The 18,825-nt window shown below is 44.8% G+C and overlaps 1 protein-coding gene across 1 annotated transcript; it reads right to left on the reverse strand.

Moving 5' to 3' along the window:
* Positions 1–18,386, reverse strand: CORO1A (coronin 1A). Its single transcript, XM_032236656.1, has 11 exons — positions 18,308–18,386; positions 17,003–17,205; positions 14,140–14,262; positions 12,508–12,637; positions 12,225–12,409; positions 10,035–10,154; positions 8,258–8,362; positions 7,981–8,126; positions 7,168–7,225; positions 3,638–3,853; positions 1–3,067 (listed from the first exon to the last, which is right to left on the reverse strand). The coding sequence occupies exons 1-11, from the start codon at positions 18,375–18,377 to the stop codon at positions 2,963–2,965; spliced, it is 1,461 nt and encodes a 486-aa protein (XP_032092547.1). The 5' UTR covers positions 18,378–18,386; the 3' UTR covers positions 1–2,962.
* Positions 18,387–18,825: the final 439 nt, after the last annotated feature.

Consider the following 18,825-nt stretch of genomic DNA (forward strand, 5'->3'; position numbering starts at 1 on the left):
TAACAGGTTTTCCAACCAATAAATTTTATTAACAGGCATAAGCTTAATAGGCACTAACATCAGAACTCAAAATAAGGACAAAGTAATATCAAGGATTTGGCCTGTCAAGACACCATGAGAGATCTCAAAATATATTTAAAACAAAAAATACCAGGATTTTTATCAGCACTATTTAATGAGAAATTCTAAAGCATTCAGGCAATCTCAGGTCTCAGCAATAGATTTTTAACATTAGAATTGTCAACTGATAGGGTACTTGTAGCCTCTCATTATCACCTGTATCTGCATAACCAACATGATTTTTCTACCCTTCTTCCTCTATCTCCCTCCAATTTAAATCAGTCTAACAATCTATACATCTTACAAAGTGAGCTACAGTCACCAAAGCTTTACGTTTTTTAATAAACCATGGTTACCTGGAAAAAATCCTCCCAATGTTAAAAAGTTTTGTGGGAGATGAAAACTCTGCTCCTAACTCTTATTTCATTTTAGAGGGGAAAAAGCCACTACTGACCATTGATCAACTATTCAAATTGGCCCCCCATACTTAATCAAGAGAAGGGTGATCTAGATTAATAGGGTCCTGGGTTAATTAGTTAATTAATTCGATTACATTTAAAGGATTGGCCAGAAATCATTGGCGAATGCATGGGTGAAAAAAGAAAGAGATCTGAAGATGGGTAGACCATTCCATGGAAGACAAAGTAATCAAATGGGACAGGATTTTAATAGCTCTGTTAGGCTTAGGGAGCCTTTCAGTATCAGGCATGGGGAGGAGAACTGCTTCCTTCCTTTCTTTCCATTTGGCATGAACAAAATGCTGGATTAGATTGTGTTAAATTCTTTGCAGGTCAATTTGCTAAAAGGTGACATGACCATTTTTCACACCTTAGTGACTGACCAACCAATTAAAATGCATACCTGTCGATCCAAATGCTTAATCAATCAGTTAAATATTTTAGCCCTATTAAAACAAGAGAACCACCCCCAACCATGCCCTCAAAAGCAAAATATTAAGTAAGGGGATATGCAGCATTTTTTTAAAAAAATCCAAAGGAAGACAATTTGTTTTCTAAGGAGAAAAGCAGAGCAGGAACCAGAAAGCAAAGATCCAGAATTGAAGGCCTGGTTGATACAAGCCTACAGGTTGTAAATAGATGAGCTATCATCCTGAATGCCTTCACCAAGGCTAAGCAAAGATGTATATTTCGTATATTTGCAGGTGGAATCTGTTAACTCAGAAAAAGGGCTCTGGAATAGACAAACTGAGTTTCTGCCCTGAGATTAGGGTGGATGAATCTTAATAATGCCCTGAGGATCCACCCATTAAAAAAAATATATTAAAGGGACTTTAAAAGGCCAGTGAAAAAAAGTCCATTGTGACCAGTGGTGGTATTCAATTTTTTTCACTACCAGTTCTGTGGGCGTGGCTTGGTGGGGGTTCATGGGGCGGCATCTTGCTGTGAGTGACATTGTTGGCCATGCCCACTCAGTCACATGACCACCACCACCACCAAGCCACAGCCACAGAAAAGTTCGGCCAAGTCTCCTAGCGTTCAACCTGACTTCTGCTGAGCATTCAGTCTGGCTGCTTCTCTCCTCGGCCTCATACACACAAGGCAAACAGCCACATATATCACGGCACTGGAGGGACTTGCAGGGACTGCGCTACGAGATGTGTGTACGCTCTGTGTGTATGCCCGAGAAGGAGGAGAAGACTTGGCCAAACTTTTCTGCCTCCCTTCGCAGCAGAGCTGCTCGGAAGGCAGCTCCTGCAGCCTGTCCCTTTATAGTCCCCCCATCCCTCCATCTTGAAGTACCTTAACAGACTGCGGCGGCTGACTTCCAAGCGGCTCCGCTGCAGCACCGTCCCTCCAGCACAGCAGGCCGTTCTCTGCCTGGTCTGGCCATGAGAGGCAACGGCAGACAATGCGGTGCACATGCGCAGCTGACGCAAAGAACAGGGCAGCGACGGCAGTGATGGCCTTCAGGCCTTTTTTTCGGCCTGTAGTTTGTGGCACAAGAAGCCTCCAGCCGCTGTCTCTTTGCCAGCTGGAACTGAGCTGACAGCAGCAGCTGCAGGCTTTTTGTGCCAAAAACTACTGGCCAAAAAAAAAAAAAGGCGTGAAATGAAGCCCCACCATCACCGCCCTGTTCTTCGCGCTGGCCATGCACATGCACCCCATTGCCTGCCAGTGCCACTTACAGCCAGACCCTGCCAGGAGAACAGCCTGCTATGCCAGACAGATGGCGTCGCAGCAGAACAGCTCAGAAGACAGCCGAAAACTACTGGCAGCTGGAGGCTTCTGGAGGTGGTCCTTCAGAACGGAAGATGAGCAAAGCGGAGGGCATGCGGGCAGCCTGTGGGCAGAGACCCAGGGCAACGCTGGAGCCAGGGAATGAGGCGTTCCCTGACCCGGCCAAGGTGAGTGGTGAGCAGGCATAATCTCTGCAGCAAGGCCAGAGGCAGGGAATGGCGCATTACCCGGGCAAAGCGAGCAGGCAGAGGCTTCGGGGAAGCCTGGGGACAGAGGGGTGTGACAAGCTCCGGGGACAGGAGGGCTACGGCGACTCGCAGGCTTACCTGTAGGCAGGAGGAGGCAGATCAGGACCACTCAGTTGGGACACAGCAGGCACGCACCACGTGGGAAGCAGCTTAGGCAGGCAACTTAGAGCAGAGACTGCGCATGCGCAAGCGAGGACCCACACACAGGAGTGACTGGATGGGGTGAGTGGCAAGCGGGTGGGGTGAGGGGGCAGGCGGGGCAAGCAGTGGGTGGGCAGGCGGGCAGGGCGACCGGTGACCAGACGGGTGGGGGTGGGGCCAACCAGATGTGGTATTTGCCGGGTCGACAAACCAGTTAAAATTTCTGCTACCGGTTCAGCCAAACCGGTCCGAACCGGCTGAATACCACCTCTGATTCTGGCTCATGAAGTACCAGACCAGGCAGAGAGGGAGAAACTATTCCTTCACAATCCTTTCCAGCTCCAAGATGCGTCGCTCCTGTTCCGACACAGAAATTTGCAGTCGTTTCAGGTCCTCTGAGAACTGTTCTAAAGTTGGGCCCTAAAGGACACATTATGTAATTAATTTTATTATGATTACTGATAGACTTAAAGAGCAGATCTTATTTAGAAAAAGTACTTGCTGTGACTCCCTTCGTTTACAATTTCGACTCCAAGCATTTACTTGGCATTGTTCTAAAATTTCCCCACTAACCCTATGCAAATCTTCATTCCGGCATATCATCACTTTTAAAAATATGATTTCAGGATGCCTAACTAGAACATCACGATATCCCTACCAATAGTAGAGAACAGGGATCTTTTCAAAATCCTTGAAATTGGCCCAGATTCTCCCATTTATAAGACTTTAAGGGGCAAAGGCTAAAAAGCTGGGCTGTTCCAGTAATGTCAGGTCATCAGGTATATCTCCCCAAAGCCTTGAAGGACCACAAAAGGCAGATACTTCTCTCAGAGTTATAGACACCCCTCCCCTCCATCCACAAAGGTGTACAGAACATTGGGTGGTCTTCCAGAAGATGAGGACCATGAAGGTCAATGGCTTGTCAAAGCAAATCCTGGACCAAATAGCCCAGAAGACCTAATCTAGACCTCTGGGTTTTCTCCTCCTTACCCCTTGCTGTGTCCTTTCGTGTGGAAGTTGACTTCTTTTGGGCCCCTGCAGGAGAGTCTGGTTGACTTTGAACTCTCGGCTCTTCTGGGGAATGTAGCCATCCTTGAGGGAAATGAGGATTGGGCTTGCGTTCTTGCCTGCTAGCCACTCCTCTGAGGTCAAGGCAGGATCTGGACCAGCTGTGTCAGGATACAGGTCCTCTTGGAACAGGTCTGACTGCAGAAACCATACAAAAACACAGGCTCAGCACTACAGCCAGGAAGAGCCTCTTCCATCCAGATTTAAAGACAGAAGTTCAGCCTCTCACCACACACCCCAAATGTAAGCATTCTATTCAGGGCAAGCTTTGGTCCAGGTAGTCCTCAACTTATGAGCCAAATATTTCTATTGCTAAGCAGAACATGAGTCTTTCCTCCCCATTTTACGACCTTTCTTGTCACAGTTGTTAAGTGAATTGCTGCAGTTGTTAAGTTAGTAACACAGTTGTTAAGTGAGGATGGCTTCCCCACTGACTTTGCATAGAGATCACATGATCCCAGGATACTGCAGCCATCATAAATATGAATCAATTGCAAAGCCTCTGAATTTTGATCACATGACCAGGGTGGGTGGCTTTGCTGCAACAATCCTAGGTGTGAAAAATGGCCACAGGTCACTTTTTTCAGTTCTGTTGTAACTTCGAACAATTACTAAACAAACTGTTTTAAATTGAGAACTACCTGTACAGCCACCAGGAGCCAAATCCAGCCTGACAGATAATTAAACAATTGCTTAGAAGATTGTGAAGATACAGAAAGGAAAGCTGCTTGTTCAGTGGGCAAATGGCTACAGCTATCTCAAGAAATTGAGAAGGTGGCTTTGCAACTTTTATTCCGGGATAAAAGTTGTATGTGTTGAATCAAGACTCAAAATTTTGGAACAGATGAGCTCTCTTGGTGAATTGGTACACTTAGCTATTTAAAAAAAAATGCCACTAGATCGAAAGCAGGAGGAAAGCACACAAAAGCACATTCAACCCAAAAGATCCAGTGATAGATTAGATGGTAGCAGAGGCTGCCAAGCACTATATTGTCCCAGAAACAAGAAGTCTTCTTTACCAACTATGAACTAATAAACAGGCTGCCTAGAAGGTTATTGGACCTGAAATGCAACATATTTGGAATGTATCGGGTTGGGAAAAATTTGAGTGGTGATCCATTCCCCACCTTATGACTACAAAATTGCTAAATCAAGAATATATAGGCTTCATAAGGCTCCTTTTACTGCAATGGCTGGATTCACACAAAACCATATACCCGTGATGGCGATCCTATGGCATGCGTGCCAGAATTGGCACGCAGAGCCTTATCTCCAAGCATGCCAGCTGTCGCCGTTCTCCTGAGTTCCAATGTGTACATGTGCTGGTCTTTGCGCATGTGGACGTGCCAGAAACCAGAAGAGCAGCTCCCTGGCATATATGCGCACAGCAGGTCTTTGTACGGGCATGCATGCCAGAAACTGGAAGACCAGGTGACCTACATGCATGCGCGCACCAGAAACTGGAAGCTTAGCTTCCTGGCACATGCATGCACACCGGGGAACTGCTCTTCTGGTTTCTGGTGCTCCCGTGCTTATGTGCCAAGGATCTTAACTTCTGTGTGTGTGTGTGTGTGTGTGTGTGTGTGTGTGTGTGTGTGTCCCCCACCCTGTGCGCTCCCATTTTGGTACTTGGTGCCAAAAAGGTTCGCCAACATTGGGATATACCATGAATTATATGTTTGCTGAGTTTGAGCTTAGCATATTGTATGAACTAGCAGTTCTGTTTTGTAAACTGATTTCTTAAGTGTGCACCCAGCCATTCTCATTTGCTCAACCAACCCTCTTTAACAAAGCCACTACTTGGCATGACCTGTGAACCCGTTCTGTTGCACTCTTCCAAGTAAATCAAGGAATTCTCTCCCCCAGTTGTCAGCCTTACTGCTGTCTTATTAAATTTCCCAGCTTTGTTTGCCTAGATGCCCAAGAAATCCTTCCTTCTGCCATAATTATGTTGAGGCCAGGTAATTCTATACAGGTAGTCCTTGACTTACAACCTGTCGCTTAGCAACCATTCAATATTACAATAGACCTGAAAAAGTCGTGCATTATCCAAATGCAAAGTTCTAATATCCTCCCCACCCCCATCATGTGACAACATTTGGGCCGCTGGCCCACATTTACAGCAGTTTGCAATAGCCTCTGGTCACATGACCATGATTTGCAATTTTTTTCGAACAAAGGCAAATGTATATGTCCCTGGATAATGTTGCAGGATCCAATCTGGGTCGGTCACCGGGAGCAGAAGTTTCGTCTTCCAAGCTTTCAGACTCGTGCTGGAGGCTAGAGAGAAGTTCCCTGAAGATAGACTCCAACACGAATCTGAAAGCTCAGGAAACGAAACCTCTGCTCCTGGTGACCGACCCAGATTGGCTCCTGTTACAATGTTTTTGGTGGAAACCAGCATTTACTCCCGGTTTCTTGCAAAAAATGCTCTGTAGCAAACAATGGGTTCTCAACAACCACCAATTAATGACTGCCACAATAAGGATTTCTGCAAAAAAAAAGAGAGAAGTAAAATAAGGCATAGTCACACAGCAAACTGCTTTATCACCAACATAACAGATGACCATAATTGAGTCCATAATTTTGGTTGTAAGTCGTGACGGTCATCATATGACCTTGCCTAATTTTACAACCTTTGTAAAACAAGTTGAGGGCTACCCAGGGGTGGGTTTCTCGCCCCGTTCCAACCGGTTCGCATGCGTACTAGCGTCTGTGCGATGCTCCAGCTGCTCCTGGAGGATCGCACAGGCGCTGTATGCGTCCTGCGCATGCGTGGAAGCACAGAACTTGTCAAAACCGGGTAAGGAACGCGGGCGGGTGGGTGCGCCCTTCGCCGTTCCCGGAAGTTACTTACTTCCAGGTTCGCCGACCAACCGGTTCGCGGGGACCGCCGCGAACCGGTTAAAACCCACCCCTGGGGCTACCTGTACTCTTTACTGTGCCCAGACCGAAAAACGATCCAGACAATTGAGGCAGCGAAATTATTCCTCTCCAGCAGAGATTTAATTGCAAGGAAGAAGCCAAAGCAGAGCAAGTCATGATAAGGGACAACTTCTCTAGCAAAGCGCATGCTTCGCACACAGGTAATGCTTCTACCTGAAACTTTGGAGAGCTACAGATCAGCACTGACCAACCTGTGGCCCTCAGCCTAATTTAAAAAGCAATCAGTTCATCCTCTTGGCAAGCTGCTGGACAGGGAAAGAAGAGAAAAGGAGGAGGTTGGTTCCTGCCGGTATGCAATTCCCCACAAAATTATCCACAAGAAACACAACCTCGGCAACCCTGAAGCAGATGACACCCACCTAAGCGGATGAATGGTGCTAATGTAGCTTCCTAGGAAGATGGTTCCTTAGGCTCAAAGAGGAACCAGCCCTTCGCTATGAACTTATTTTTCAGTTGTTCTCCCAATGTCTTTTCCTACCGATCGTAAAGGGTCGGTCCACTCTTACCTTCCGGGGCACCGTCATAGCAATGGGCTCACATTTCCTCTCGTGTAGCTTGTAAAATCTAGAAGGAATAAAAAAAACTATTCAAGGAAGGAGAAAGAAAATCTTTGGAAGAGTCTCATCTAAGAAAAAAAAAAAGGTCCTAGGCATTATTTTCCCTTGGCCCAAGGAATTTGAGTAATGGATTGCAACAGGATGTAAGAAAGTGTCAGTTTTCTATTTAGGGAGGAAACGTGCAGAGATTCTGTACCGTTGCTAGTTGTCATCTTCACCTAATACCAATGTTGGGGGGGGGGGGGATAAATAGGTGGAGGAAACTAGTTACATTCAGGGGTGGGCTTCCAAAATTTCAGCAATAGGTTCTCTGCCCAGTTGCTGGGTGGGCGTGGCCTAGTCGGCCTCCTGTACCAAAGCGGGGGCCAGGTTTTTGCCTTCCCCAGGCTCCGGAGGGTTTCTTTGAGCCTCTGGGAGGGCAAAAACTGCTTCCCCCAGGCTCTGGAGGTCCTCCAGAGGCCAAAAATGGGCCTGTTCCCAGCCTTCTGTATCTTTCTGGGGGGCTGTTTTCCCCCTCCCTGAGCTTCTGCGTGGGCCCTGCAATTACCTCGCATCCAAAACGGGCCGCATGGAGACTCCTGGGTAGGGAGGGGAGAGGTTGTGGGGGGCCAGCCAGGGGTGGAACTTGGATGTTCTCCAAACCGGCCATAACATTTAGCTACGGGTTCTCCAGAACCCGGGTTAACCTATAGCAGCCCATCCCTAATTACATCCCTGTGAACCTCTTTCTGGAAGCAGGGGAGAAAAACACACATTCTCTACCTGGCAATTTCGCACTTGCTGACATCCAGCCCTCGTTTGGGCATCCATCCCCCTCCTCGCTGTGACTCCTTGGAAGTAAACATGGATAAATAGTGCACGTAGGGCGCTTCGCCAGTCAGCTCGAAGTACCGGATACTGCTGTCACCCTGCAGTGGATGTTGAGGTTTTTGAATTCCTTCTGATTAAAGGACTTCTCATGTGAACCCCTGCTGAGCTCATCCAAAATATTCCTTCTACATTTGGCACTGCCAGTCTTTCCCCTGCACCCAGGACTCACCTTGCCAGTCAGGTAAACCACGTTGGTGTCTGGGTCATAGTAAGGCAAGAGAACACCACTGCTTGTATCTAGTTCCTGAAGTGTCAATGGTTCCTCAGGATTTCTCTATTAGAGGGAAGAAAGAAAAAGAGGGAGGGAGAGACAGAGAAGAAAATAAATAAATAAATAAATAAATAAATAAATAAGAAAGAAAGAAAGAAAGAAAGAAAGAAAGAAAGAAAGAAAGAAAGAAAGAAAGAGGGAAGGAAGGAAGGAAAGTAGGAAAGAAGGAAGGATTTTAGAAAGACATTTGTAGTGTTAGTCTGGAATAAAAGTCCTGAAAATTCAGAGTAAATTCTTAGCCAGAGTTACACCGAGTTAATTAAGACAAAATCTCCTTAGAACATTTGCTTGCTTCTTTCCTATGTCCGGGCTCTGTGGCCTCATCTCATCCACTCCTGCACTCCTTCCCCATTTCCTTCCCAGTTCCTCACTGACGCTTACAGTTTAGCTGCAGTTCTACTTGAAACTAATGAAACGTCTGCAAGAAAACAAGCAAGCTCAGAGAGTACCAAGGACACCTCATTGCATACCTGAACTACAAATATTCTCATTCGTTGGTCGTTCTACTCACAGAAAAAGCATAAAGTTCTTACAAAACATACTTGTGGGTTTCTGTGATCTAAAGAACAACGGAAAGAGCCAGTGTGGTGTAGTGGTTTTAAGGCACGGCTAGAAACTGAGAGATCGTGAGTTCTAGTCCCAGCTTGGGCATGAAGCCAGATGGTTGACCCTGGGCCAGTTGTTCACTCTCAGCTCTAAGAAGGAAGGAAGGGCAAACTACTTTGAAAAAATCTTGCCAAGGAAACTGAGGGACTTGTCTAGGCAGTCACTAGGATTCAAGACTGACATAAAGGTACACACACACACACCCCAAAAAAGAACATTTAGACACCTGAGCAAGAACCTCTTATTCTCTGGGCAGAATTTCAGCCTGCCCCTCCATCAATCACAGGGCATCATAACTGACCTGCTTTACAGGGTTGTTGTTAAAGACTTTGATAGTAAATGAAGCATGTTAAGCATTCAAAAGGGAGGCGGTGGCTCAATGGCTGAGAAGCTGAGCTTGTCGATCAGAAAGGTCGGCAGTTTGGCGGTTCGAATCCCTAGTGCCCCGTAACGTAGTGAGCTCCTGTCACTTGCCCCAGCTTCTGCAACTGTTACTTGTCCCAGCAACCTAGCAATTCAAAAGCAGGTAAAAACGCAAGTAGAAAAATAGGAACCACTTTGGTGGGAAGGTAACAGTGTTTCGTGAGCCTTCGTCATTTAGTCATGCCGGCCACATGACCACAGAGATGTCTTTGGACAGCACTGGCTCTTTGGCTTTGAAATTGAGATGATCACCGTCCCCTTGAGTCAGGAAGTAGTACATATGTGTGAGGGGAACCTTTACCTTTAGCTCTAAGCATTCAAAATCCTATACAAAATACAGAAGATCCCTACACCAGTAGAGTGAATTTCCTCTTGCAACGTCCTTGGGTCTAGTTTGCATTCTTTAAGAAATTGTTCGTTGTAAAAGAATTACAATATGTACAAGGAAGAGGATTTTGATGTTGAAACGGGCTTTCCTGCAACCTTGTCCTTCAACACAAAGCTTAGGCAATATCCATGCCCTCATTTTTCCTCACTGGCCTTATTTGAATGGTGAGGGCTGCCCACATTTCAAATCACGTGAATGGTGGCCTCCACCATTCAAATCTTGACACCTGTAAAGGTATCCTCCACTCTCTCTGCTCACCAGATCCCACAGGGCCACCTGTCGCTCACTCATGCGGCTGAAACCTGTTGTAAAAAGCTTCCCATCCTTCACAGTCGTGGCCCGAACAGGGCGAGACCCCTCGTGGGCACGGGGCAATTCCTGAGGGTGAGAAAATAAGACAAAATGAGACTTGCAAGAACAGAGGGAAGGTTGACCATACCTGAATGACCAGGTCTCGCCCACTTCTTGACAGTGAGAAACCATCCCATTTCGTTGGGTCATTTTCCAGCCTTCTCTCCCAGCACAAAATATCTCATTTGCCCAAATCAATACTGAGTGGGGAGGGGAATGCTGTCTGAACAAAAGGAAACATTTCTCCATGATGAATCAATCTGGAAGACATGAGGATGCCCACTAGTAGAAATGGCCTTTAAAAGCAGGCATGCAAGTAACAAGAAATACATGTGATCCTCAACTTGCAATTATTCTTTTAGAGACTGTTCAAAGTTACAACAGCATTGAAAAAGGGGAGTTATCCCTGTTTTTTACATTTACAACTGTTGTGGCATTCTCATGGTCACATGATCAAATTTTGGATATTTGGCAAGGTTCATATTTATTTATGGTTGCAGTGTCCTGGGGTCATGTGATCATGTTTTGTGACCTTGTGACAAGCAATGTCAATGGAGAAGCCAGATTTACTTAATAACTATGTTATAGGTAGTCCTCAACTTACAAAAGTGCATCTAGTGACCGTTCAAAGTTACAACAGCACTGCAAAAAGGGACTTATGACCATTTTTCACATTTATGACTATTATAGCATCCCCATGGTGACATGATTTACATTCAGATGCTTGATAAGTGACTTACATTTATGACAGTTGCAGTGTCCCAGATTCATGTTATCATCTTTGACGGCCTTTTGACAAGTCAAATCAAAGAGGGAAACCAAATTCACTTTACAACCATCTTACTAATTTAACAACCACAGTGATTCACTTAACAACTGTGGTAAGAGAAATAGTAAAATGTGGCAAACTCACTTAACAAATTTCTCACTTACCAACATAAATGTTGGGCTTAATTGTGGTAATACGTTGAGGACTATTGGTATTAAGTTAATGACTTTAGTGATTCACTTAACAACTGTGGCAAGGAAATGTGATAAAACTCATTTAACAACTATCTTAGCCACGTAAATTGTAAGTCAAGGACTACAATAATTTACCAAGGAATGTAAGAAATAAAAAAACCTATTGTGGTACAGTTGTTCTCGACTTACAACTGTTTAATGACAGTTTCAAATTATGATGGCCATGGGGAAAATGACATGACTCATCCCCAAAGTTATAACCATTGTACCCGATCCTATGCAATCATGGGATTGCAATCTGGGGCTTGGCAACTAGCTTGCATTTACCTTGCTTGTACTGTCTCACTAACCTATGATTGCAATTTGCAATCTTCCCAATCCGCTTCTGAAAAGCAAAGTCATTTGGGGAAGTAGGATTCACTTAAAGACCATATGATTTGCTTAATGACCACAAGTTGCCTAACAATCATGATAAAAATGGTAGCAAAAATGGATCCAGTCATGTGATGACTTGCTTAATGGTTGCATTGCTTAGCAAACGCAATTTGCAAATGTGGTAAATCAAGGTCCAGCTGTACAGATTGCTTCTATTAAGGCTTTCACATAAACCATTCCAAAGTCAATCTCTGCCTCATTGAATTTTCAGATTTTGCATCAGTCAACAAGCTTTCTGCGATTACCCAGCCTGTTCTCCCTCGTTTGTTATGGTGCTGCCTCTCTCTTTTTCTCTACAGAGGTTCTGAGATTTTCTCATGAATGCTTTAGTTAAATGAAGACCAAAAGGCTAGGGATAAATGCCAGCAAGGAAGCATTGTCAAAGTAGCATGCTTGTGAATTTGAAGGTACAAAAATCAAGGAATAAGTGATGGCAACGTTTCTGCAACCTTCTGACTGTTTACTTTGAAATATAAATCACTGAATTAATTCATCGCCGACTAGAAACTTTGCTCTCCACATTGTTGATCTTCAATACCTATTAACCAAAGTGGCCAAAGGTAAACAACATTAGAAGAACAGCAGACACTCCGTTTTGGGGACCAGACAAATCTGCTAACTACAGACAATTATATTGATCTAATTTATATCCTGGACCTGCCAGTTTTAGACTTTCCAGAGCCTGAAAGTTTTTCCTACATTTGCAGCGTTGCCCCCTGCCCGGGGGTCGAAAAGCCGCACGTGCTTATCCCGGCAGGCTGTGCAGAGCAAAGAGCCGTCCTGGTTCCAAGCTGCACTGTAGATGACATCCGGGTGCAACTCATCCAAGGAAATGGCCGCTTGTCCAACACTCACGTCCCAGACTTTCACCACATTGTCGCAGCCTGTAGCAGAATGGGATGAGGACAAGACTCGTGAATGGGAAGGTGGCGGATTGCAGTTGTTGCCCTGGGCCCATCTTTGGGCGTCTGATTTTCCTTACCTGCACTCAGCAGAAGGTTCTGGGCTGTTGGGTGCCATGTCACAATCCCCACCCTCTTAGAGTGGCCTTCGAGAGTCACCAGAGGTTCATTCAAAGATCTTGTAAGGCCACCTTCAGGCACTGACCAGACCTAAAAACACACACAAGACAAGAAGTAAAGAAGATTGTCAGAGGACTGGAAAGACAAGACACCCCCTACTTTGCCAGAAAGATTATGTTGTCTCACGTCTGCCTACCTGCCTGCCTGTGTGATCAAGTCCTAAAGGTGACCCAGACAAGAGTGGGCATATATTTAATATTTTGGAGGTGATCTAGTTCGATGCCTTGAAATGTTGCTGAGAACAGATCGCATGCATGTGACTCTGGAGCATAGGAGGCAAACTGTGATGCGTATTACTTGGTAAAGAATCCCCAGATAATCTTGCTGTGCTATCCAAATTCCCCATTCGGATAAAGTTTCCCTCCATTTGATACTTCTTTAAGCGTCCTTGTCTATATATGTCATTCATTTCCTCCCACAATTCATTGCTCTTTGCCCTCTCAAACTCCTCTTTATCTTCCAGAATGGGACGTTCAGCTTGTCACTTCTGTATTATATTCTATATAATATTTACATCTCTATTGCTTTGTGAATATATACCTTATCTTTTTATTATATTTTCTATGTAATCATTATGCATTGATTTTACAACTCTTTTCAAGCCAATTATATCACCTATTCAGAGGTGGGTTCCTACCAGTTCGCACCTATTCGGTAGAACCGGTTCGTCAAATCTACCGAACTGGTTAGAAGAGATTCCACCAGTGGACCCAGAAAGCAGGCCACACCTACAGAAGAGGTTCCAAAATTTTTTGAAACCCACCTCTGATCCTTGGATATGATTATTCTACACTATCATGCTCATATTTATAAAACTCGGTGCCTCTGTGAAAGGTAAGGACGACTACTACGTTTGTGGTGCAATCAGAACATTACATGTGTTGAAGTTGTTTTAACGCAAACTAAAGATGCCTTTTAAAAAAGTTTACATCATATTCTTATGCATGCCAGTGCATAATTTAAGGTGGTTCTGACAAGTGTCATCGGCATCTTCATATCCGGTCACATGGGCAGCAAGCCACTGCCATCTGGTCACATGGGTGGCAAGCCATGCCCACAAAGGAGGCCACACCCACGGAGTAGGTTCAAACTATTTTTGAACCCACCACTGCACCTATTCCATGTCTTATAGTACTCTGTCTCTATCTCTCAGTTACATTGTTAGTTTGTCCATTTCTGCGCATTCTAGCACCATTTTTATGATCTCTGTACTTGAGGGAATGGTTTTTTGTTTCCAATTTTGGGCAAATGAGATTCTGGCTGTGATAATTATATGGAGCATAATATATTGAATATCCTTATTTTGAAGATAAATAAGGATACTCCTGATTTTTTTTTTGAGAGAGAGAAAACAATTCCAGCAAGAATTGTTAAACGATGTTCTTGTAAGCAACAAGGCAAGGTTGTGACTAGTGATGTCCTCAGGAACATAAAGTGCCTCTGACTTTGTGGTGTCTGGGCAAACTGTTCACTGGTGCCCTGAACCCAGTCCCTTCCCTTTCCTTCTTCCTTTTATTAATTTGACCGCTTACCATAACACTGCAGTCCTCGGATGCGCTGGCAATAATATGGTCATTGTGGGGACACCACTCTACATCTAACACAGGCGCTGTATGCCCTGAGACCACAGGGTGGGCCTTATCCAGGCGACCAGTCTGCAAAAATAGGAAGATAGAGAGAATGTTAGTTCTGATGCATCAGAAGTTTATTTCAAATGGCAACTCTTACTTTCCAGTGTTTGTGCTGTTTTCTGTATTCCATAAATAAGACATTTTACTTTGAGAACATGGCCCATAAAAGCCATATGGTGAGAACCAGGAGATCCAATTATTCCTGGGCTCATTGAATCAGTGTAGGTGAATCAGTGTAGAGCAGACAATAGGCTGGCCACATTCATTTCCCCCATAAACATCCAGAATTGGAAGAATGCCTTCAGAGTTTTAAGGCCTATCACAAGTACAAGTTGACCAGCATCATCCTGTCCCGATCTCCTTAATCCTTACTGCCTCTACCAGCAGATGAGAGATAGAAAATGTAGCTTCACACAAAACCACAAGCTCTGGTTTATAAAACAAAACATAGCTAAAGGCATTACTCAGGTCAATCACTCTGAAATAGGTCTGTCTTCAGAATTTGAGGGTGCTAAAGTCAGCATGGATCGAGTATATAGTAGCTTAGCAGTTAAGACTCTGGATTCGTCAACCGGAAATTTGGCAGATTAGGACCCAAGCACCACATGACAAGGTGAGCTCCTGTTCTCAACCCTGCTCTTGCCCACCTAGTAATTCGAAAGCATGCAAATGCAACTAGATAAATAGGTTCCACCAGTGGGAAGATAACAACATTTCATGAGCCTCAGTGTATAGTCATGCCAGCCATATGACCATGGAAGCATCTTTGGAGAATGCAGGCTTCTTCGGCTCTGAAACAAGAGATGAGGACCACTCCCTAGAGTCGGTCACAACTGGAGGGGAAATCTTTACCTTAGCTTTACTTAAGGTCAGTATTGAGTTATCCCACTTGGATTTGGAGAGGGTGGGGAAATGGTAGAGAAACAAAGAGGCTCAGGGCTAGAGGGAGATCCTTAGCAAGGAGGGAACAAGACAGAGGCCCAGCCATGTTGCTGCCCAACAATATATTAACAGGAAGATAAATTATCATCAAACGTTAAAAGTTTAAAACAGAAAAATCATGCAGCAGACTAATTGCAAGATCAAACTTTTAGCATACTAGGCATCTGGATTTTTTGCACCCTCCTTTTTTACTTCCAGTTATATCTGCCAAGATCCTTCCATCTCTTTCTTAATTTTTTTCCCGCCCACCCCATTTTTCTTCTTTAATTAGCTCTCTCGCAGGCACGTGTTTATAGATCTCTGTTTCCACAGCGCCATCTAACCCACCCCCTTCCCAGAATCCCAACATCCTTCTGCATTCAGGGAAAATAACAATAGAGTTGCCAAATTTTCACCAAGGCGCCGTTTCTGTGCCTTTAACCGTAGCTGGATCCACAGACATTACTGTTGTCCCTATTTTTAATCTATTCAGTTTATAGGACACTTAACATGCTGAATCATTTTCATAGCAAATCACAACTTTTCACTTGTGAAGATGTTCTGTTAAGAGAATTGGAAACAGGACTCACTGCTGTTTTTTTTAAAACTTTTTTTAAAAGTTTGCTTCTACTTATTTTAAATGGTTGGCAAAGCCCTTAAAACACCTGAGGCAACAGATGAGAAACTTTGCAACCATTTGCTATCCTTTCAGCAATTTCCACAATTTTAATTTTAAGATTTTCATTCCCCCATTCCCTCTCCTTCCATGACCTTCCCATCCATTGCCTCCAAGAAGCAAAAGCTGACCAGGCTGGAATTCACAACCTGAAATCCAGGAAAAACATTAGGCCAGTGGTTTGAATCTACTGCTACTTATCCAAATGGGAAAAGAATAGAGATCTTATGGCCACCAGCCTGGTTTACATGCTGTGAGTCTCCTATGTCCTCCCCTCCTTTCCCACACTGTTTATTGCTTGCTGTCTCTGAATCTTCTCCATGTCATGCTGAAGTCATGAGATATATCCTAGGGGCAAGCACAAGATCCTTGCCAAAGAAGTCTGGAAAAGCAACCAACTCTCTTGACCTACATCTAAACTTTGGTTATGAAAGGGGTAAAAAATGTAACGGCTAGAGTAACTCATAACAACGGTAGTCAACAAATTTGAAGGAAATTTCATGTAGCTACTGCGGCCTCCCAAGGAGACGCTTAAAACATACAACTTGGCTGTGGGGAAGAGAAGTTACACGTTGCAGAAGGCAGGAGAGGAAGCCAATCCTCTGCTACCAAATATAAAGTTCAGATTGACAGAGGATGGGAGACCTTGAGGAACTAACTTGCAAGCTTTCATTTTTGAATGGGTTGGACCACAGGGATGAGAACCAGGATTGCTGAGTTTGGGGATCAACAATTGAAGAAATGGAGTTTAGTGTGAAGCTAGAATCGCCACGAGAAAGCACAGAGGAGAACTTTAATTATTGCCAACCGATGTTGGTTCTTTTTCCTCCTGCTGCCACCAAAGCCACTTCCTCTTCTTCGTTTTTTTTTCTTTTTTTTTCTCATCTTATTTCCGTAACAGGTCCTAACCATTTAAGGTAAAAAAAAATCAGCAGTTCCACCAATCCCTTCCCCCTTCTTGCACACTGTGCAAGTCCCCAGAAAAACCACAAAAAAAAGCAGAGGAAGGGCGAGAAGGCAGAAGTTAGATTTGCAGTTTTCTATGGGATCCCTTGGCAAGACACTGCCTTGAGCGCTGCTGAGAAGAAGGCCTGGGATAAACCAGAAAAGCTTTGAAAGAGGTCTCAAAGCAAGGGGGGGGTTGTTTAAGAAGGTGGGGGAGGTCACCTTGGACAATGGCAGGACCAGGAAGGCTCCTCCACCACTGGCCTCCACGACGATGGCTAGGAATTGGGGGTTGACAGAGCAAAAGTTCCCATCCCAGGTCATTTGAGAAACACGGATGTCATCATAGCATTGGTCAGCCTTCACCGGTTGCCCGTAGACATGCCGGAACTTGCTGGACCTCACAACTTTGCGGCTCATGTTTCCTGCAAAACAGCACATTGTTAACATCCTACAGTCATCACTAGGAGCATGCAACCACCCCCACCAGCAGCACCACTTCCTTCTTGAAACCATGTGTCCACGTGAATCGATGATGGCCCTGAGCCCCATTTCACCACCTGCCAACCACGCTAAGGCCTCTCCGTCTCGGCCCAGCACCAACCCCAAGCAGAAGAACCAACTGGGATCAAGAAGATCTGATTAAAGCTGCAGCTTCTAAGGTCATGCAGCTGCAGAAGATCATTGTGGAAACCACACACCCCAGCCTGGGTAGACTCTCCAAGGCCCAAAAGCTTCCCACAGAATAGGAGAGCTCTTCAGAATACAGTAAATCTGAGTAAAGTGCTGCGTTCAAGTCTTATGCAGGCCAACCACCCCAAAGATCCCAGAAGATGAGTATGCAGCCCGGTCGTTTATTCACAAATTAGCTCCACTGGATCTCAGAATTATAAATAAATTAACACAGATGCAACCCTTAAACCCACACATTTTCTTCAATGGAGCTGAGCCTATTGCGTATGGGATAATTTATATCATTCTCCAAGAAGAAAACCGTTTGAGGAATAAACATTTCTAAAAAGACTAGCTAGTTGGCTTCACCATTGGGGAAAATGACTGCAGATCTCTCTGGCCAAACCCCAGGCTTTATTCCACCATTCTATGAGGAGTTCCACGTGCTGGACTATAACCCCCATCATTCCCAGCAAGGAGAGCTGGGCATCAGGAGGGAGAAAGCTACTCTCTTGAGTATGACATCTAAATGGAATGATGAAACGGCATTCCACTTCCAAGGCTGCTGGCTGATGTGGGTGGAAAAGAAAATGCCTTCCCAATTCTAAATAAGACAAAGTGCCAATTAAATTGGAGAGGAAGGGCTTCTGCTGTCTGAATTCTAATACAGTAGTATGCTCCCTGCCACACAGGGCTCTGTGCTTTGCCCATCGAAGTTCTAAAGCCAAGATAAAATCAACAGCGCAAGATTCTCCTTGCAACCCATAGCTCTGTCAGCAAGAGCCCCATTCACAACACAGAGACACACTCCAATCCTTTTGGTTACACACACGCACACACATCCTGTGCACTCACCTGCACCTTCCGTAGCTGATGTGCCACACAATGCATTAGGAATAGAGCGCTCAGGCTTTTTAAAAGCCATCGCCCAGGAACAGCGCTGGGAGGGCTATCTCTTAAAGGGCCAGCACACAGAAAGCTCACCACCTCTGCTTGTCATACTTTTTCTCACTTCCTCTCTTCCTCCCCCCCCCCCCGCCTTTCATTAGCATCCTTCAACCTGATGATGGCACAGAATTGCTGCTTTATTTGCACAGAATACTGTACAGACATGCAAGATGAAAGGGGAAATGACTACCTCTTAAGAAGAATTGTGTACAGATTTCATTTGGACAGTTTCAAACTGTGAAGATCTTTTCTTTTTCCTGTTTGAAGAAGAGCCTTTCAGAGCCCAGAGACTTTCTAACTAGCTACGTGAAAACCCCATGGTGTTCCATTTTACTTCTGTATTTATTGCAGCGTGAAGCTCTGCTTCAAATATTTCTGTCCCTCCCTGATAAGCAGGACCACATCAGTTCCAGAAAATGGTACCA

The sequence above is a fragment of the Thamnophis elegans genome, chromosome Z (assembly GCF_009769535.1).
Source record: "Thamnophis elegans isolate rThaEle1 chromosome Z, rThaEle1.pri, whole genome shotgun sequence".
Taxonomy (NCBI): Eukaryota; Metazoa; Chordata; class Lepidosauria; order Squamata; family Colubridae; genus Thamnophis; species Thamnophis elegans.